Raw genomic sequence first — 22,671 nt, forward strand, 5'->3', positions numbered from 1 at the left:
ATGTTTGTAATTCTTATCTTTGATAAATGACTTCAATTACAGCCCACAACAAATACTGTAACTTCTTTGAAGTTTAAAGTCTCCAGTGTGCCCTGACAGTAAGTTCCTGCTTTTGAAGAAATTGGGAGCACAGGAGAAGCTGAAGGCGCAAAGGCAGAAAATTTACACATGAAGCCAATTCTGTAAAAAAAGAGGCAGAGCTACTCTACATAGGCTTTCACCTAGGATGACAGGCTCTCTGCGCACTCTAACAGTCACGCCCACATGCATTCCAGAAAACCACAGGCTTGGTTGCTGGCTGGACCCTGTGAGCCCACGGGAGGATGAGCCTCAGCTTGGCTTTACCTCTGTGCACTAAAAACTGGCAACAGGGATGCACTCAATCAATCCTGCTGCTAGCTCTGAGGGAAAAGGAGCTTTCAGAAAGCCCTCTCCAAGTTATACAGCCCAGGGACCAAGGCAGGTTTCCTTCTGAACCGCACACACCAACCCAAATGACCCACTCCTTGTTTTCAGACAATGAGTGCCTTCTGCCTTAATGATGTCACCCCATGAGAAGAAAGATCTCCATTTTTCACTCTTACCCATTCTTTAAGGCCTAGTTATAAAACAACCACAAAAACTAATTTGCATGAGGTACCCCAGGTTCGTTCTTGTGGAGCCCTAAAGCCCTCACTGCTAGAACTTCATGTCATTCTGGTGTTTAATCTTTTCCTGTGTTAGGTATCTTATTTCTAAGAAGACTGTAAGTTCTTTGGAGCCAGAAATTGACTGTGCTGTAAAATTAGAAGCAGGAACTGTATTTTCTTAAGTTTCTCTAATTCTTACAGATTAATCCTCAAGCTGTGCCCATCTCTTCAATGCTCAGAACAGAACACGGGTGGTGTCATGACCTAGGAGGCTCTGGAAGTTATCTACAGCAGACCATCAAGTTTTTAACTTAAATAGCAACTGAAGGAGACAGGGTGAGATCTGCTTATGAAGAAAGTAGGTGAACAAGAAAGGAACAAATGAGCCAGCATGTTGCTGTACACCTGTAATACCAGTGACTCCAGAGGCTGAGGCAGGAAGATTGCAAGTTCAAAGCCAGCCTCAGCAACTTAGCAAGGCCCTAAGCAACGTAGCCTCCAAATAAAAAATGGCTGGGGATATAGCTCAGTCGGTAGAGTGCTTGCCTCACATGCACAAGGCCCTGGGTTCAATCCCAGCGCCACTAAATAAATAAATTTTTAAAAATAAAATAAAAAGAGCTGGAGATACAGTTCAGTGGTTAAGCGCTTCTGGGTTCAACCCCTGGTACCAAAAAAATTAAAGGAATGAATAAAGAACAACTGCTTCATTTGGATAAGTACCTAATTCCATAGGAATCCCTGGTATACACTGATCACAAAGACAAGACTTGAGGAAACGCACAGCTGAAAATTGAGCTCACAAATCAAAACTCTGTCCCCAGAAGAAATACCAAATATCCTGTGTCCCAAATGCTCCTCTGGCCTCTGGGTCATTCACACAGATGGAAAGTGGAAAGGACAGCATATGGGTCATTCACTTCTGTGAATGATCAAGTATGTGCCAAGCATATGGTGACACAGCCCATCCACAGTGAGGATCACACTAACTTGAAGCAATGCTGTAGTACATTCTATAAATCACAACTTTGGAAACACCCAAATGAAGCTGCCTCGGGTCTCACTGTGGTGACTACAATGCTTACCAGGCACAATCATCCAGAAATAGTCAACAGCCTGATGACCTCATTACTAGGTGAAATCATATTACAAAGTACCTTATGTCTCTGCTCCACAAAAGGAAACACATTAATTTTCCTTAAAGAATGGAAACAGAGACAGAAAAAGAATTCTAGAAAAAGAGACAAAAAAAGAATTCTTTCACACAACTGGTCATTCAGGATAATACGGTGCAGACTTCTTGAAGCTCTTCAGGAACAAAGCTACTAGTGTCAAGAACGAGCGGTTTTTAATAAGGTCCTTAAAAGAATGTGCTCAGATTTGATGATTTGTATCAAATGTCTAAAATGCTCACAGTTGTGGCAAGCCAAGAGGCACAGGAAGATTTGTGTAAAAGCATGTTTGTTGTAAAACCAAACATGCTGAATATACAATAACTTAACAGAAGAACTTAAATATTTAACAAACAAAAACAGAAGAACTTAAATATTTAACAGAAAACCAGCTAAATAAGTTATTGTATATTCATGTATCTGAATGCCATTAAAAACCTAAGTCACTGAAAAATCATTGAGGCTTTCACACAACTTTTCATCTCAGCAACTTGGGAGGCTGAGGCAGGAGGATCACAAATTTGAGCCCAGCCTTGGTAACTTAGGGAGACCCTGGCTCAAAATTAAATAAAAAAAATTAAATAAAAAAGGGTTGGGGATATAGCTCAGTGATGAAGCAACCCTGAGTTCAATCCTGAGTACTACAAAAGAGGGGGAAAAAAGAAGAAAAGTCACTAAAGATAATTTGATATATACATGATAAAGTCAGTGAAAAACAAGTTATAAGACATTTAAATATAATGTTTGTATATATAACACACACACATATATATATACATATATCACAACATACATAATGGTTTAGGGTTTTGTTTTGTTTTGTGGTGCTGGGGATTGAACCCAGGGCTCTGTACAAGAGACGCAAGCACTCTACCAACTGAGCTATATCCCCAACCCTGGGTTTAGTTTTGTAAAAAGATGCTGGGAGGAGCTATATTAAATAGTAGTATCTCTTCACCTTCAGAATCAGAGATAATAAATATGCTATAACATATTTTTAACATTTTAATCATTATTTTTGTAATTGGAAGAAAAATGGTTTTAAAAGAGGACACTGCTTGTCTGCTTGTTGTGGCTGTCCAGCGTTCCCCATTATGCTTAGGCTTGCCTTGTCAGGTCAGTTTCAGAATAATCTGAAAGATTTAGTTTGGAAAACCCAAATCCTTTACTTCATAATCTTTTAACATCATTCCAAAGAAGGGGAACTTACCTTTCTGAAACAGGGACTGCCTCAGTTCCTAAATCTACACCAACTACTTGTTATTTATCAGTTCCCATCAAAAGAATGTCTTTTCTAAATCTGTAGACTGCAGAGCTATCGCATCTCATCTGGTTATGGCTTTCTATGGAAAGATCTCTTACAACACCGGACACAGGAGGCAGCCGTTGCCCCAGCAGTGGACTCAGCATTACCACATATTACATTTACCAGGGCACTGCTGAGAGGTCCAGATTCTAAACCAGTGAGCCTGTGAAGTCTGTGAATAACCAGGCCCACATCCTGAGTTTTTTGTTGTTGTTATTTTTAATATTTTTAGTTATACGTGGACACAATACCTTTATTTTGTTTATTTAGTTTTTTTATGTGGTGCTAGGGATTGAACCCAGTACCTCATGCATGCTAGGTAAGCACTCTACCACTGAGCCACAACCCCAGCCCACAACCTGAGTTATGCTAGGTTTATGCTTCAAAAACACAATAGAAAAACATTTTGACATGGAAGAAGCCACAGGTGATCTAGCAGCTCTCTGCACTGGTTGAGGAATGCTGCCAGATGGCCCCAAACTACCCTGCTTATCCCAAGGTTATTGCTTCTCCTTCTCAATTGTCTTAAAGTTTACACTTAAGTATAGGGATTCCATAGTAGGAAGTGGTCTTTCACTCTGGAGAGGTGCTATTAATACGTTGCTTGCTTTTCAGGAAAGCAAAAAGGTCCCATTAAGCATGGCAGATTAGTTTACACAAAACCAGATACTTCCTGATAGAAAAGCCCAAAGCACTTGCTATAGGAGAATCAAATTTTGATTGGCCAGAGAGTAGGAGGGAACAACATACAAGCATAAGAAGGGTAGGGAGCAGAGTTTGCAAACTGGTGAAACAATCTGGCTCATAAAACATGTTTTATTTAGCCCTTTCCAACATGATGCTCAAAGAAAAAGGAAAAAAAAAAAAAGTTTTTAAACTAAAAGATTTCACAAAAATAGATATCTATTTTGGCATCTCCAAAATATTAGAAGATTTGGCAACACTGGGTCTATAATCTCCCATGGCAACAGCTGGCTGAACCCTTTGGAAGAGTTTATGCTCCCAAACTCCTTCTCAAACTCCTGGGTGTGAAGGATGCAGTATTGAATGATGATGGCGACACAGACCCCAGAGCACTCCCCCTCCTGCTGCACTCACTCCTGGGCCTATTTTCCACTCTGGCAGGAGTGTGAGTCTGCCCTAGAGCCTCTGTGTATGTGGGCGTTGGGGGGGGTGTCAATGGAAGCGCTCCTTTCCAGTTCATTGTTTAGTTTCTGTTTTGAATCTATTCCAACATTAACAAGAAAGATGAAATGTATTTTGTGATGGAGGAGAGGAGCTGTTCTTCCTTAAAAAAGAAAGAAAAAACAATTAATCCTAAGAGTCTCAACAGACTAGACAATAAAGCCTCAAGACGATAAGGTCCTCAAGAGATTTTTCAAATACTGAAATATGCCCACACTGGCGGGCAAAGTATCCAAAGGTCCAGTTTCTAAATAACAGCATGATCAATATTTTAAAAACATGGTTCCTCTTCCTTGAGGTTACCTCCTCTTGAGGGAATCTCCCCCTAATTCCCTTAGCTGGAAATTTCAATTCATTATGTGCCAGCAGAGGCCCTGACTCTGTATTGAACACAAAGCCTTTCCAAAACCAAAAGTTTTGCAGTAGTTCCTTCTCAATTCTAATCAGGAAACTTTCAGAAATCACTGCTTTGATAGAATATACACCCAGGACTCAACTGTACAATGTTTCTTTTGTGGACTCCTCCAAATAATTTGTGGGTTATTTCATAATCTACACAACATAATCTCCTTCCTGTTTTGACTCCTTGGATAAGGAGACGTTAGGTAATCTGCTTGCTTAAATTCATTTATACCTGGTTTCTAAGATGCTGTATGGTTTTCAAGTCAAAAAAATAGCTGTATTTAAGTAAAAAATCATATTTACATCACAGAATATTATGGGTTTTAAAGTCCTGGGCTGGAATTGTGGCTCAGCAGTAGAGTGCTCACCTACCATGTGCGAGGCCCTGGGTCCGATCCTCAGCACCACATAAAAATAAATAAATAAAATAAAGATATTGCGTCCAACTACAATTAAAAAATATTTAAAAATAAATAAATAAAGTTCTGCAATGGTTAAAATAAACTCCAACTCTATTATAAATTAATATAAATAGGGTTAACTAAATAAAACTATGGAAACTAAAATATTACGAACATAGCAGTAAATAAATCAGGTCTGCCAATGTATATCTGCACAGGCACGATGACAAACTAAATCAAACACGTTCCAATAAAGATGAAATATACATTAAACTTTCTAAATACATATACAGCTTTTCAACATTTTTTTCTACTTAATAATTTCTAAATTATTTAGTAGCATCTCACTAAATAACTAGACAAACACTCTACTCCTGAACTACATCACTAGCCCCTTATAGTCCTTATTCTAAAATTTCATACATTTTTCCTCTCAATTAGAAATGATGCCATTACAAATCATTACTCTATGCCTATAGAAGCAGAGGCCCATTTCAGTAGCCATCACTCGCAGGAGCCATCACCCCAGCAGCTGTAGAGCAGGTGGTGAGTGCAAGAGCAGCAGCCAGGGGAAAGCCCCTAAAGCCCAAATCACTGCCTCCCAAGATCAAATGTTCTTTCTCAAACTATTCTGACACACAGGCAAAATATATTCAAATGCATAAGAGAACAAACAAATGCACCGTTCTCTTTCCAGCACTGGAGGTAATATATGAGCAGACAAACACATTTCCTCACCTGGGAGATTTCCTTGGAGAGAAAGGTGGAACAGAAATGTGGAATCTGAACTCTCTTCAGCTGCCACAAAGAGAGGATGGTTCTGAGCTGACAGATAGACAGAGAACCAGACCCACTCCCAGGACAGAGGCACGGGACAAGGCAAACGGAGGTTTCCTGCATGTTCTTGGCTGAGAGCATAACCAACCCACTGCCAGAGAAAATGGCCTGTGGCCTGCTTGATAGCAGTCTCTCAGGATTTCACTCCCCTTGTCACACGTAATTTACAGAATTTCTTACACCTTCTGCAAAGCCTTGAGAAAAAGTACTGACAGACTAACAAACTCTACAACTTCCTGGAAAATACCATGGAAAGGTGTGTGAAGCAGAAGGCCTTTCCTCTTCTTCTTCTTCTTCTTTTTTTTTTTTGGTAGTAGTAGATAGATAGACAGAATGCCTTTATTTAATTTTTTAATGTGGTGCTAAGGATCAAACCCAGTGTCTCACACACGCTAGGCAAGAGCTCTGCCCCTGCCCCAGCCCTCAAGCCTTCTATTTTTTAAAAAATAAAATCAATAATGACCTTCTCAAAAACTACAAATCATTTGACACTGGATGTTGGTCCTCAGTAATATTTACATTTCCTAATGTCAAAAAGCCTTTGAGTTGCACTGTGATGAAATTACTGAGCCCCAGCTACCTCCTCTCCACTATTTTCCCTACACAAAGTAAATATTCATTCATTCAACAGATATTAACCAAGCACCTATTCTATGACAAGGTCCATGTATACTACAATGGTCAAGAGGAAAGGAAGTCTCTGCCCTCACTGAGTTGACATTCTATTATGGACATAATAAGCCGGTTGTAAAAATTCAAACTATCCAGAAAGAAATGATACAGGAAGTAAACATCCCCTAAAACTACAACTGAGCATCTGGTACATTTTAAGTAATTTTTGTGTACCTTAAAAACACATCTACCCATATTTTGTAACGAGTTCACACTATATAATCTGTTTTTCGACTCCCCGACTTCCCTTTGACAATCAACCCTAGGTTTTTTTCCATTTCATTACCTTCTTCTTTGTTTTTTTTTTTTTTTTGGGGGGGTACTGGGATTGAACTCAGAGGTACTTAGCCACTGAGCCACATCCCCAGCACCCCCAGTTTTGGGGTTTTTTTTTTTTGGTATTTAGAGACAGAGTTTCACTGAGTTTCTTAGGGCCTCACTAAGTTGCTGAAGCTGGCTTTGAACTCATGATCCTCCTGCCTCAGTCTCCCAAGTCTCTGGAATCACAGGCCTGTACCACTGCACCAGCTCATTGCCTTCTTTTAAGACAGGTTTCCACTGTTCAAGAGAATCTGTTAACTTTCTTCCTTAAGTGCTGATTCCCCACTTTGGACTATTCGAAGTCAAAAATAAGGCTCAAAAATAAGGCCCCCTCCTCCTAATTCCCAGTCCAGGGACTGCTCAGAGCTTCTAGCTCCTGAACTACCTGCTCTGCCAGCTTCCTCCGAGTCACATCTTAGCTTTAGATTCTACTCTTGCTTTGTCTCTGAATGTTCTTCCACACTTTCTGTAGCAACTTGGCACTTTCTGTAGCAACTTCCTCACTTTCTGTGGCAACTTGTAGCACCATTTTTGCTCCCCGCCCCTGGGGCTAGGAGCCATTCCCATCTACTGTTTTTTTTTTTTTCATTGAAAATATTTATTATATTTTTATCTCTGTTGTTTTCCTGACTTTCTACTTGCTCTGACAATTGCCTAGAATATCTTTCTTGATCAAAATTTCATATCCTCTCTTCTTGGGTAATTCTTGCTAATATGTCTGAATTAAGTCAGACTCCTATGACAAAGATTTTCCTGATCCCCTTAAATTAGCTTAAGGCATGATACAGATCTTTCTTAAAATATCTTTATTTTTTATTTTTAATGTGGTGTTGAGGATCGAACCCAACACTCCACGCATGCCAGACAAGTGTGCTACCGTTTGAACCACATCCCCAGCCCCGATACAGATCTTTATATACCTCTTTTCCTTTTTTTAATACCAGTTATCTTACAGACAAAAAGAACATTTTTTACCTACAATCTGTAAACTACAACAATATCTTATGTAACTTTTTAAAACATTTTGATTAGAATTAATATAGTAACAGATTAAGGATTTTATACATTACAAACCTCAATCTTCACAAAGGCAAGAATTGTGTATATCTTTCCCAACATCATATTCTTTTTTAAATTTTATTTATTCTAATTTGTTATATGTGACAGCAGAATGCAATTCAATTCATATTACGCAAACAGAGCACAATTTTTCATGTCATTGGTTGTATATCCCATCTACTCTTAACCCTGATCCATCCCAGGGTTAAGAGTAGATGGGATATACAAAAAAAGGGATAGGAAAGATAGAAAGACAGATAACAGTAAGAAGAATTAGGAACTTTCTGTTCTTCCAGCAAAGAACATTAGCTCTCAATATTCCTTTTTGCTTTGAAATACTTCTCAAAGATCACAAAATAGGGCCTCCCTAGAGTATTCCTTCATTTTGCTCTGTTTCATAGTTATTCTCACCAAATTATACTGAATCTACTGACAATTAAAAATCAGCATCTAAAACTATGCCTCTTTCAGCTGGACATGGTGGCACACGCCTGCCTGTAACCCCAGTGACCTGGGAGGCTGAGGCAGAAGGATTTCAAGTTTGAGGTTAGTCTCCGCAACTTAGCAAGACCCTATTTCAAAATAAAAAATAAAGGGCTGGGGATGTGGCTCAAGTGGTAGCGCGCTCGCCTGGCATGCGTGCGGCCCAGGTTCGATCCTCAGCACCACATACAAACAAAGATGTTGTGTACGCCGAGAACTAATAAATAAATATTAAAAAATTCTCTCTCTCTTTCTCTTTAAAAAAAATATTTAAAAAAAAAATAAAAAGAGCTGGGGATATAGCCCAGTGGTAGAGTGCTCTGGGTTCAACACCCCATATCTATCTATCAATCAATAAATAAAATAATGCTCCTTCTTTTCAGTGGATATATCATTTTAAATTGTATGCAGACATCTTACATAATGTGGGCAAACAGAAAACAGGAAACACTATAAAGTGTGCAAACACCACAAGCACACACACCAAGGAGCCTTCTAACAGTAAGGTTACACAGAGATCTTAAATCTTCGTATCAAGAAGACAATTAGACAATTAGATTCAGAAATACGAAAGTCTGTGAACTATCAGTCAAATCTTCACATCTGAACAATCTGTGCCAACCACAAGTTAGGGGGAAAGCTGACTATTTTTTGGTTTTTGCTGTTTTTGTTGCCTTTCTAAAGAGAAACTTAAAATCATAAAATATAAACACAGGTTTATGTGGGCCAGAAGGCCAATATTTTGCTCAACAGCTTAAACAAGAAATACACATAACAAAGACTACTAAGTATATCATAGAATATTAAAACAAATACTAATCAACATAACTCATTGATGAATTAGAACATTATATTGTAAATTATATTTTTAATCTATAAACTCTAAAAGCATTTCTTTAAGATCTGGATCTGATAATGTTCCTGGATATGCATGTAAGTTAAATATCCTCAGCGCAGATGAATAAATTGAAATCTCTGTAAGCATTTCCCTATTTTCCTCCTCGGAGGCAGGACATCACTTGTTAAAGATTTCAGGAAAAATCCTGGGAAAAGTTTTCTCCACTCTCCCTACCCCACCCCCACTCTGGGCTTTCAAGTCAACAAACAGAATTAATTGTAGGAGCAAACCAAGTTTTAGTAATAACATTATGGTGTGCCTAAAACAACTGCAGGAATTTTAGGAAGAAATAAGAGTTGAGTGTTCAGTATGTTACAACTTCACCCAGATTTCCATTTTCCCCTTAAGACAAGGAACTTCCCTCTTCCACAGCTCACAATTTTAGGAACTTCCCATCACAGCAGTGCCCACACCTGAGGAACCCAGGCCTCCTAAGCAGAAAGAGGAATCTGGTCAATAGGGGCCTTTCTGCAGGTAAGCTAATGCTTTCACCCCTGGTCTTTCCATTCGGGTTCTTAGGTCTGCTGTTGCCAAGCTAAAACTATTCAAGCAATTAATGGCAAATCCTATGCTGGGTTGCTCTAGGTTGTGTGGACCAGACTGATTCCTAAACTACGCCTAATATGAGCTTTTGAGAACACAAGTAGCAGGCCACTGTAATTTATTACAGGTAAGTATATCCCTGTGTCTTTGGCAAGAGCAAAAAATTTTAAAACACTTAGGACGTCACCCTTCTAGCAGAAAGGAAAGTAAAGAAAGTCTAAAGTTCCAAACATTTCTTCCATAGATTTCAGCAATGAGATCATAAAATTGAACTCTGGTGCCAATCCTTGAGCCAATGTTGGTTGTATGTACATTTAAAATAAAACCACAAAAACATGAAGCAGAAAAACAAAGGAGGTTGATAAACTTTTTAAATGCAGGATGTATAACTGAAAGTGTAGAAGTCAAGAAACTTCAGTATGGTCCTGGCACTACCACTCGAGCTGGGCTCCCTGCACTAGCTACTTAATCTTCTACAACTCCTTTACTTCACAGATAGAAAGCAGTGGGGTCAGGGAAAACTGGTCTAGATATCTTCCAGTTGCAAAACAAAAAAAAAAAAAGATAAGCCCAAACAAAACAAAACATAAAAACCTGTTCTTAATTCTGCTTAGTTTTGTTTGTGATATTTTGCCAAGTGAACTCTGGATACTTCTTTTTTAATGACTCTTCACACCTGATACAATACAACCACTTTAATAAATTGATATCATATTAAAAACAACATTAAAGAAAAGAGAAATCTTCCGTTTTGGATACAAAAAGCAATAGAATGGAAATCAATTTAGAAGAGAGTTTGCTTCAAAATTTCTACAGAATAAGGATCACTTTACATTTTGTTAACCTGGAGTTTTGAATTCTCTCCCTTACCCAGAAAACTAAAACAAGTAACCATTACCAGAAAGTAGCCTCACTGTCTTGGGTAGTACTTAAGAGGAGGGAGCTTTGTGCCAAATGCAAATCAAACTGCTGATCCTCTGCCTGCAGGCCTCCCAACCCCAGGTAGCAGGTTCAGATGTCCTACCTGATCTGCCCATCTTAGACAGCAGCTGCAGATGGCCACACAGAACTGTCTTGGAATATTCCACACCACAAGAAAATGAGGTCAAGTTGGGAAAATGATTTTGATACAATTTAAGTGAAAAATTAAGGACACAAAAACTACGCATACAACTTTAATGAAAGGAGGCATGAAAGAAAGAACTGGAAAGCTGGATTGTCACATATTTATAGCAGTTTTTCATAATTTCCAAAACTTAAAAGTAATAAAGATGTTCTTCAGTAGATGAATACATAAATAAACTATGATACTTCCAGACAACGGGTCATTCAGTCCTAAAAAGGAATGAGCTATCAAACCATGAAAAGACATGGAGGAATCCCCCACTCCCACGCCACCCAAGGCTGGGAATTAACCTCAGCAGTGTTTGACCACTAATATATATACCCAGCTCTGTTTTTTTTAAGTTTTGAGGCAGGGCCTTGCTAAGTTGCCCAAGCTGGCTTCGAACTTTTCAATTCTCCTACTTAAGCTTCCTAAGTACCTGGGATTACAGGTGTGTGCCAATCTAAAATGTATGTTACTAAGTGAAAGAAGACAGTCTAAATGGGCTATATACTATATGATTCAAATAATATGACATTCTGGAAAAGGCAAAATATTAGTAAAATAGCACTGCTTGACAGGGATTAAAAGGAAGAGAGGAATGAATAGGCTTGAGAAGGACTTTTAGGGAAACTACTCTGGATGCATCATGATGGTGCATAACTGTTGTAAATTTGTCCAAACTCACCTAATGTTTACCACTGAGAGTGAATCTTAAGGCAAACTATGAACTTCAGGTGATAATGATGTGTGTCAAAGTAGGTTCATCAATTATAACAAATGTTCCACTCTGGCAGGGAATGTTGTTAATAATGTCGAGACAGGGACCAACGGGAAATCTCTGTAACTTCCACTTCATTTTTCTATGAACTTTAAACTGCTCTAAAAAATAAAACCTCAAAAAAACAAAACAAACAAACAAATAAAAAACCCTACACAAATACCAAATACTATGGCAACAAGTAGCAGAATTAGCTGATAAAAAAAACACAACACAACAAGGGCTGGGGCTGAGGCTGTGGCTCAGTGGCAGAGCACTTGCCTAGCACGTGTGAGGCACTGGCTTTGATCCTTAGCACCACATAAAAATAAAATAAAGGTATTGTGTCCAGCTACAACTAAAATACATATATTTTATATATATTGGGTTGGGTTGTGGCTCAGTGGTGGGGCGCTTGCCTGGCACAGCGAGGCACTGGGTTCGATCCTCAGCACCACATAAAAATTAAAAAATAAAATGAAGTTACTATATCCAACTACAACCAAAATAAATATTTTTTAAAATAATATATATATACATATATAGATATTTTTTAAATACAACACAATTTTAACAGTGATTTGTGTTATAGTGGTGGGACTATTCCTCCCCCCATTATATTAGGAACTTTTTTCACAGCTGGGCCTTGTGGTACACACCTGTAATCCCAGCTACTCAGAAAGTGGAGGTAGTACAATTTTAAGTTTGACGCCAGCCTCAGCAACTTAGTGACACCTTGTCTCAAAATAAAAGATAAGGGGGAAGGGCAGTGTAGTGCAGTGGTTGAGCCCTTGCCTAACATGTGCTAGGCTCTGGATTTTTAGCCCCAGCACAAGAAAAAGAAAAAAAAGTACTGAAAAAAAAAAAAAAAGGGAGAGGGGGCACTGGGGATATAGCTCAGTGACAGAATGCTCTGGGTTTGATCCCCAGAATTAAAAAACAAAACATAACTTTAAAAAATTTTTTTGCAGGGGCTGGGGATGTGGCTCAAGCGGTAGCGCGCTCGCCTGGCATGGGTGCGGCCCGGGTTCGATCCTCGGCACCACATACAAAGATGTTGTGTCTGCCGAAAACTAAAATGTAAATAAAAAATTTTTAAAAAAAAATTACAGATCAGGGCTGAGAATATAGTTTAGTCAGTAGAGTGCTTATTTAAAAAAAAAAAAGTTTACAGTATTGAGGAGACTTGAAATATATTCTAATTGACCACTGGAAAATTTTAAAATCTTATTCTAATTTACAATATTCTTTCAAACATTGCACTTAGTTAAAATGACTGATTTTCATTACTTTGTCTACTTTTGGCTAGAATTTTTCTGATAAAATTAAAAGTCTGTTTTTAAATACCTTGGGTAAAGAATTCATTAATTAAACTAGGAAAAAGAGTCATTTCGTAAGGTATGTATTTCCCCAACCAAAAGAGGACTTTGGACAGGCTTCGGTAAGTTCTCAGAGTTTTCCAGGGCAGAATATAGGTAACACTTATTATTCCCAAGCTCCCCACATTCTCTCTTATTCCTTTCCTTTAGCAATCTGCTTCTCTTTTTTTTTTTTTTTTTGAGGGGGGCAGGTGGTTACCCGGGATTGAAATTGAACTCTGGGGTACTTGACCACTGAACCACAGCCCCTGCCCTGTTTTTTTTTAGAGATAGGGTCTCACTTAGTTGCTTAGTGCCTCATGGTTGCTGAGGCTGGCTTTGAACTCACGATTCTCCTATCTCAGCCTCCCAAGCTGCTGGGATTTCTGCTTCTTTGTAGACTAAAGCCTTCTGCCTTGGCTCAGTTCCTTGCCCTCATGTTATTCATTTATTCAACAAATATTCACTAAGAACATTAATTTTGTTTTGTTTTGCATACTGTACTAGGGATTGGACCCAGGGGCAAGGAGGAACTGAGTTACATTCCTGGCCCTGTTTTATTTTGAGACAGGGTCTCACTAAGTTGCCCAGGCTGGCCTCGAACTTGCAATCCTCCTGCCTCAGCATTCTGAGTAGATTATTAAGAACTTTATATTTACAGAGAAAAAAAAAAACAAAAGAGGCCTTGGTTCTGTCCTCTAGAGCTCACAGTCTTATAAAGGGGAAAGATCCTCCAAACAAATAACTACTGTACAATGGAGGTCATATAACTTTTTCTGTACAGTGCCAGAAAGTATTTTTGGCTTTGCAGGTCATACAGTCTCTGTCACAGCTACTCAACTCTGCCACTGTAGCATGAAAGCAACCACTGGCATTAAGTAAATGAATCTGCATGGCTGTGTTCCAACAAGATTTATATTTACAAAAACAGGCAGTGGGCCAGATTTGGCTTGGGTGCTACTGTGTCTGCCAACCTGTGGTATACAGCATCCTAAGGAACATCCTTGAAGCCTGGAGAGTCTGAGAAAAGACCCGCAGGACTGCAGGCCTCTTTCAGTGAATGCCATCGCATCTTATTTGGACAGACACAACAATCCACAAAAAATTCTCCTTGGAAGTGGTGAACCAGGGGCCAGGCATGGTGGCTCACACCTGTAAATCCCAGCCTTGGGAAGTTGAGGTAGGAGGATTTCAAGTTTGAGGCCAGCCTGGGCGACTTAACAAGACCCTGTTAGAAAGAAAGGGCAGGGAAGGGAGGGAGGGAAGGAAGAAAAAAAGAGAAGGAAAGAGAGAAAGAAAGAAAGGAGGGAGAGAAAAAAAGAGGGAAAGGGAAGGAGGAAGGGTGGAAGGGATGGAGAAAGATGAAATAGGGAAAGAGGGCGAGAGGGAGGTAAAAAAGAGAAAAAGAGGTGGACTAGCAATTAATTTTCTACTCAAAGTCACTGAATTGGTCCCTCAAAAATAGCAGCTCTTAACCTGGTGTTAAGACAAACGGGTATAGAATGTGTTGCAATTAATTTATTATTGTAGTAGAGTTAATGATTAAAATAATAAATATTAGTTTTCAAAATTTTTCTTAAACATTTGAAAGAGGACGGAAAGCATCTCTGTGGAAGTTATAGCCCCTGGTGTGCCTGCAGAAGCAAAGGGCATGTGTATTCAGTGTCGGCCCAGGTGTGTTCGTGGCAGAAGGAGCCCTAGAGACCACTGAGTCTAGCCTTCTCCATCTGAAGATAACAAACACCCCCTAGCTAGCAACTCAAACATGGCAGATTTAGATCCATCAGTCTAATTACCATTCTTGAAAACATATGAAGTCAAACTGGAGGAGACAGGCAAGTATGGAAGGAAGTGAGATAAGGCCTCTCCAGGCCAGCTGCATAATATGCTGATAAGTACCTTTCCTTCAAACTCTTTCACTGTTGTTCCTCATGGAAAAATTTTAAAACGTGGGACAGTAAGAATAAAAAATAAATGTCCAGTATTGTCATGGGCAATAACTTGTAACACTTTGGTTCTTTTCCTTTCCAATTCTTTTTCTGTGTATATAAGAAAAAAATTATTTTTAATTAAAATGTTTTTTCCTTTGTTATGAAACATACTATGTATATTCTCATATATTCTTTAATAAGGCTCAAAAAATTTGTAATGTATTAAAAGTCCACCAAGTGAATGGGCCATATTTATTTAAATACTTTGCACTATTGGATATTTAGGTTATCTCTTTATTTTTATACTGCATTAAAAGTTGAAAATAAGCCAGGTGTGGTGGCACCCATCTGTCGTCCCCAGCGATTTAGGAGCTGAGGCAGGAGGATCACAAGTTCAAGGCCAGACTTGGTAATTTAGCAAGACCCTCTCTCAAAATAAAAATAAATAAATAAAAAGAGCTAGGGAAGTAGCTCAGTGCCCATGGGTTCAATTCCCCAGTACCCCCCCCCCAAAAAAAAAAAATAAATAGCAAGTTGAAAATAATCCCATGGAAGCTTACAAAACTACTTAAATGTAACATTTTATATTTATTTGATAGCAAGTAGTTCTCTAAAACAGATTAATGCCCTGGGGCCCTGTAGGTCAAGGCATAGTACACAATGGTGACCACAGGAGGAAGCATACCTCCCAGGAGCAGACAGGGGGGCACAAAAAACACAGCATCCTTTCTAGTTTACTGGCCAATTAGCCATTTGGGCCCTCAATATTCTCTACTAAAGATATATGAGATAGCAAAACCATTAACCTCACCACCAGGATCCAAGTATCACAAGGCTTGAGGTTTTTTTTTGTTTGTTTTTGTTTTGGTTTTGGTACCAGGGATTGAACTCAGGGGCACTCAACTACTGAGCCACATCCCAGCCCTATGCGTCTCAAGCACCTCGCCTTTGCTGAGGCTGGCTTTGAACTGGTGATCCTCCTGTCTCAGGCTCCCAAGCTAATGGGACTACAGGTGTGTGCCACCGCACCCCACAAGACTGAGTTTTAACCACTCTCAGCAAAAACCAACAGAGGAAAACTCTTTGGCTTGACTACTATTATTAAAATCATATAGAAGAAAGGGATGTTTAAATAGCTTGTGGCAGGGCTGGGGTTGTGGCACAGTGGTAGAGCGCTTGCCTCACATGTGTGAGGCCCTGGGTTGGATCCTTAGCACCACATAAAAATAAATACATAAAAGTAAAAGACATTGTGTCCCTCTACAACTAAAAATACATATATTTTAAAAAAAGCTTGTGACAGATTTTTATCTATAGCATCTAGTAGATTTGTAGGAAATTCCTTTTGAAATAGAAGGTCCACTAACAGGTCTTTCTCCCATGGAGAGGAGAGGGTTCTCTGCTTAGCATTTTCTCTGTAGGGCATGATGGGGGGCAGAACCTCATATAAACTTGTGAGGATGCCCAACCCAGCATCAGCCATGTGGGCTTGCAAAAGTAGCATGGAACTATGAAACTTCTAGAGCCTATACCAGTAGAAACTAAATATATTTCCCTTAATCCAGTTGCCAATCAGAAAATTAAAACAAATTAATAATCTGGTTAACAAAATTTAAAATACTAGAAACCCTCCCTCCTAGAATAAATTATACTTGGCCTTTAAGTAAGCCACCGGAAGTGAAATATAATTTATGGATGAGTAGAGTTATAATTGCCTGCTTGAGTTAGCAATAACAAGAAAAGCTCCAGTTCAGATATCAGTTTCCAGATAAAGATTTTAGGTAAAAGCAACATATTTGTGTTTGCCTAACAGTCTGAACCAGGCGGGGTCATATAACAATGGTATTCTTCTAATTAAAGATGAGAAAACAAACACTTCTGATTAAAATCCCCATCTAAACTTGTATTTGTCTATGGACATTTTACAAAGAGATTACTTTTCAAACCTAATTTTACCAGAGTTATCTAGGAATAATTCACATTCTATGTGCAGAAAAACAAACAAAATAAATAAATCAAGCCCAAGGTGGTAAAGAACTTTCTGACCCCACCCCTACTATCTATATCTGTTTGACAAATAAAGAAATTTGCATGAACAGGGCAAAAACTCTTGTTTTTGCCAAAACAACTTTGGATATACAAACATAAAAGGACATGGATTATTTTGATACCTATGAGAATGGTTACATGTAAATTTGTCAAGTATGGAAGTAATCACCATCATCGCTTTTTTAGAGCACATGAAAAAGTTAAGTCAATGCTGCAAGACAATGGCATCAGGTGGTTAACAAACCTATGCAAAACAAACACCAAATATCACCATTCACCTATTCACAATATCTGATCACCAACAGTTCCTACAGGCCCATAGGGGAGACTGTTTTTCAAGAATATATCAAGTTCATTGGAAAGTGATGGCAGGGACACAGCACACACACTTACCTTACCAGTGCATCTGGTTTGCTTAGCTGGTTATTAGGAATACAGTTTTCCATTAAGTCCTTGTGTGAACTTGGGCTCTTGCTAGTGCACTTTTGCTTCTTTTCGTTTTTACTAGATGAGGAAGGAATGCTCCCATTTGTGGCGCTGTGACTTCGAGGTGAGGAGTTCACAACTCCACTGGCATTTTTGTAATTTTTGGAGGAAGCAGTGCATGAGTCCTCTTTCAAGAGATTTTCTGTACTTCCCACAAGATCATTATTTAATCTTTTACTATTGATATGGTTTTCCATATACTCAATTTCTTGTATTTTAGAGTCTACGGGTTGTAGTATATTGTTGTTATTTATTCCAAGGTTGTGTTTTTTGGCATCCTTGTCCTTTTCTTTCCCTTTTTCTCGATATTCTATCTCCGGCAAAGTTGTGGACAGTTTTTTGTTGGCGGGGATGCCTCCATTGTGGTGTATAAGGATCGAGGAATCCATATCAGGTAATCCTTTGGCTGCTACAATACCAAAAACAAACCAACAGAAAAAAAAAACCATACCGGAATATTTAGTTTTTTAAAAACATATACTGTACTGATTCAACAAATTGTATTAGTTATGGTTAGAAATTCACCATATAAATATGCAAACTTATTTAGAAGCAAGAGTCACAGCACACTGTGTTGAATTCAAGAAGCCAATCTAAACACATTGGAGAAGTTGCAAAATTTGAAAATCATCATCATTTATCAAACACCATCACATATGAAGTCATTTATGGTTGGGCCTTAAAGTAGGATAAGAAATTTTATATTCAAGTCATACTTCATATATCAGTCAAATCAAACTTGTCTGTCATGGGGTTAAGAAAATAAAGGCAGATTTTCTCCTAAGAGGCCCTATTTAAAAGATGCCTATTGAATAAATTTCTAGCAACTTCACAGACATGTTTACAGAAACATAGAAATTAAATAAAATAAAAGAAGATGTATGATTTTAAGATGCAGAACATATATCCTTTTTCTTAAGTCCAGTGCTGAGGTAATAGTCTGTATTATTTATTAGATCACTAGTAAAGAATACTCTGTATCAGCTCTATACATTCCAAGTTGTTGAAGGTCTATATAAGAGATTTCTGTACCACAAAGAAAAAGATTTTGACATATATTAATTAACAAAAAACATGACCTCAAACTTCCAACTCCTAAACTGAGAAAACTAGTATTACTGTGAATTCATCTATCTCTGTTGGTTAAATGCCCACAAGACAAGTTCCATTAGATATGGTCCAATTTAAAATCCACATTATCTTGGGCATGGTGGCACATGCTTGTAATCCCAGTGGCTCAGGAGGATTGTGAGTTCAAAGCCAGCCTCAGCAAAACCAAGTGCAAAGCAACTCAGTGAGACCCTGTCTCTAAATAAAATAAAATTAAAAAATAGGGCTGGGGATGTGGCTCAATACCCAGAGTTCAATCCCCAGTACAAAAGGAAAAAAAAAAAAGGAAAACAAAAAATAATAATAATAATAAATCCACATTACATTGCAAGAAACTCAAGAATAGAACCTATCAGTCTTGGCTCTACATTGAAGACTTCTGACATATAAAACTCAGTTTCCTATGTCCACATCTCTATCTTGCTTATACTTTGGTTCTTGGCTTGTTTTTTTTTTTTTTTTGACATAATACCTTTATTTCACTTATTTATTTTTTTACGTGGTGCTGAGGATCGAACCCAGGGCCTCGCATGTGAGAGGCGAGCGCTCTACCACTGAGCTACAACCCCAACCCTCTTGGCTTGTTTTAATTACAAATTTACAGTTATGTATTTTGTCTCCGAGAATAAGTGTTTAAAAAAATTTATGACATAAAATAAGAAACTAAAAATAAAAATTATGAAATAAGCATAGTTATAATTATAAGCTGATGGCCTTCAGAGAATAGACAAAAAATTTCATCAAGGGCTGGGGTTGTGCCTCAGTGGTAGAGTGCTCACCTAGTATGCATGAGGCACTGGGTTCGATCCTCTGAACCACATAAAATAAAGATAGTGTCCACCTAAAACTAAAAAAAAAAAGTCATCTACACTCCTTATTTTACAATCAAACAATGGCCCTGAGAAGGAACACCAGAAAGTAGAAAAATCTAAAATTCTAGCTATTTTTCCTTAAAAGATAATTCTACTGAGAGTCAAAAACCACAACTAGCCTTTTAGTCAACAGCTTTAGGGTAAAGACCTACCTTCCTCTGCCTCTTTTTCTTGCTTCTGTAGCATCTGCTGCTCTGGAGGGAGGGCCTGCTGAAGAAGCTGCATGTAAAATTCGTTCTCCTTTTGTACTTCCTTCTGCTTCCTTAACCGCATTTTGTAGCTCACATAACTTTTGAAGCCAAAGCCCAGAGTCACCACAGGGTACCCAATACTAGAAAACAGATAAACAAACTTTAAAATAAACAACACATGCATCAAGCACATGTGGCTATTCATGATTTAAATGAGAAAATAAATTCCTAGAATCAAAAAATAAATTTTAGTTGATGATGGTAGTTGAAGAAGTATTCAATAAACACACAATTGTCATGTCTACATTTATTAAATGTCTGTGGAAATCTGAGGTAGCTGCACGGAAAACAAGCCCCCAAAGGATCAACAGAACTCCTAGACCAAAAGAAAACCCTTCCCATCAGACTCTGGTGAACTACTCAAGGAGTCACCACCACAGCTGACTCTCAGATGCCAAGCTAATGCCTTGAAGAAACACTGACCTGCCTTATGCATTGAAACTGAGACATCTGTATGCTTTTAAAAATTGAAAGGGTAGAGAATTTATGGGTGGCCACAAGTAAACATTCTATGTATTAAAAATTCAAGGGGCTGGAGTTATGGCTCAGTGGCAGAATGCTTGCCTAGCATGTGTGAGGCACTGGGTTCAAATCTCAGCACCACATATAAATAAATAGATAAAAATTCAAAAAGACGTCATTTGGGTTTTAATACTAGAAAGCAGGGTCAAATTTAGGTAACTACTTTGACACAGTCTTGCTGTCTCAGGGGTAATGACACCATATATTCCTGGAAAATTAGTCCACAAACACTGTCACACATAAATTCCAGAATAATTTAAATAAGTATCTAATATGAGAGCTAACATTTGGGTTGTGCCACCAAATTAAACCAAGCGTACCAACAACTTTAATTTCTGGAATAGAAAGTTGAAATATTTAATTCAGCTCATCACCTGCCTAATACTGTTTCAAAAACTCTTCAAATATTGTGGAACATACATTAAGCTTCATTAACATTAAACCTTACCAATTTGTAATTAGTCTAAATGTGGTCTCACTACAAATTTAAAGTGACAAGTTTTAATGACCAGGTTATTTAATTCACTTGTTAGTGAGAAGACTAAAAATATTGGAAACAATTATTTATTTTTTTAGTTGATTCCTGTTTATTTTAGGTTTTCCATAAATATTAGCAAATAAAAAATGGTGTGTTTAAGAGAAACATACATTTAGTGGTGATTTCCATAATAAATGCAAACAAAAATCATAATAAATGCAAAAAAAGTTTCTGGAAATAAGAAGTCTCTGGGGCTGGGGTTACGGCTCAGTGGCAGAGCACTTGCCTCACACATGTGAGGTACTGTGTTCGATCTTCAGCACCACATGAAAATAAGTAAACAAAATAAAGATGTTGTGTCCATGTATAATTGAACAAATATTAAAAAAAAAGAAGTTTCTGATCAAGCCTAAATGAAAAATGACTTGATATTCATTTATATTTCGTAAGAAGAAATAATATTCCTTGAAGAATTATTAGTAATATTCTCTTACTCTATAAATAAGGAAATTCTAAGTTCTTTTAAGCTTCATAAAATAGCCGTGTATTTCTCATGAAGACTTTTTGGAATCATATCAGATTATAATAAAAATAGTTAACATTTATCAGACTTCAATGTACTTGGCATTAAGTTAAATAGTTTGCATGTATCACCTCATTTACTCTTTCCTGTGACCCCAGGAGACACAGGTAAGAAAGTTGAAGCTTAGAGCTGTTGGAACAGGAACTGGGATTCCAGCACTCATCTGCCTGAAAAGAGGGTCCACGCTATTTACCACCAGTGCTGTTCTGCTCCTGGACTCACAATAAGAAAAAATTCACAGCTAAACTTACCATTCCACTAAGAAGTGAATTATAGATTGAGTATAGATAATACTTACCAGTGAGCAGCAAATGGACGACAAAGGTCTACGTGAAAATTTTTGAGATCTTTAAATCTAATTGCTGCTTCAATATAAACAAAGAGTATCCAGAGGGACACTGTAGGCAAACACACTCCCCTTTCTGTGGGAAAGCAGCAGAGAAACAAGCATCAATGAAACATTAACTAACACAACAGATGGGTTATTTGGGACACTGATTCAACTACAATAACTTTCATTGAGACTTTCCACTAAACTAAAAAGCAATCTGATGCAAATTAAAAGCTCTTATATGACAAACATTTTCATAGAATCACTGATAAAATAAAAGGCAATCATTCTGGCAGAAAATACATAAAACAAAATATTCATAGTCCTAACATACAACAAGCTCCTATAAATCAATTAAAAAAAGGTACTGAAGACAGTGGGGGTGGGGGGTGCCCACATCTGTAGTCCCAGCCACTCTGGACACTGAGGGGGAAGGATCACTTGAACCCAGAAGTTCTCAGCCAGCCTGGGCAACACAGTAAGACCTCATCCCAAAACAAAAACGAGTGTGTGGATGTCAGGGAACTGTAATTGAACAGCGTAAAATGTGCCTAGTATGTACAAGGCCCACTGGGTTCAATCTTCAGCATTGTCGCCACCCCACCAAAAAACAAAAACAAAACAAAAGGAACTGAGGAAAATTTACAAGTCACAAAACATAGATGACTAGAAGAAAATATGAAAAAGTACAATTTAGGGAAATACGAAATTAAAAATAATTACATTCATTTTTTTTTAACCCACTAGAGAAAAAATTTTAAAGTCTAATAAAAGTACAAGAAAGGTGTGAGGAAAGGTTTAGCCTTGTACTTGACAATAATCAAAATTGTGGCAACTTGTACTTCTTTGGTTTAACTTGCACTTTTTTTCTTTTGGGTACCTAGGATTGAACTCAGGGGCACTCAACCACTGAGTCACAACCCCAGC

General features: G+C 38.0%; 1 protein-coding gene across 2 annotated transcripts in view; it reads right to left on the reverse strand.

The window, feature by feature from the left end:
* Maco1 (macoilin 1) overlaps positions 1-22,671 on the reverse strand; it is a 63,185-nt gene that overhangs the window by 18,531 nt on the left and 21,983 nt on the right. For both annotated transcript variants that reach the window (XM_046468814.2, XM_058571048.1), the window contains exons 4-6: positions 21,712-21,835; positions 19,732-19,910; positions 17,505-18,006 (exon numbers count right to left, since the gene is read on the reverse strand). In XM_046468814.2, coding sequence (XP_046324770.1) covers positions 17,505-18,006; positions 19,732-19,910; positions 21,712-21,835 — 805 coding nt within the window. The remainder of the gene's footprint in view (positions 1-17,504; positions 18,007-19,731; positions 19,911-21,711; positions 21,836-22,671) is intronic.

The sequence above is a fragment of the Marmota monax genome, unplaced genomic scaffold (genome assembly GCF_021218885.2).
Source record: "Marmota monax isolate L192 unplaced genomic scaffold, Marmota_monax_Labrador192_F-V1.1 WCK01_AAM20220418_F8-fsc00008, whole genome shotgun sequence".
Lineage (NCBI taxonomy): Eukaryota > Metazoa > Chordata > Mammalia > Rodentia > Sciuridae > Marmota > Marmota monax.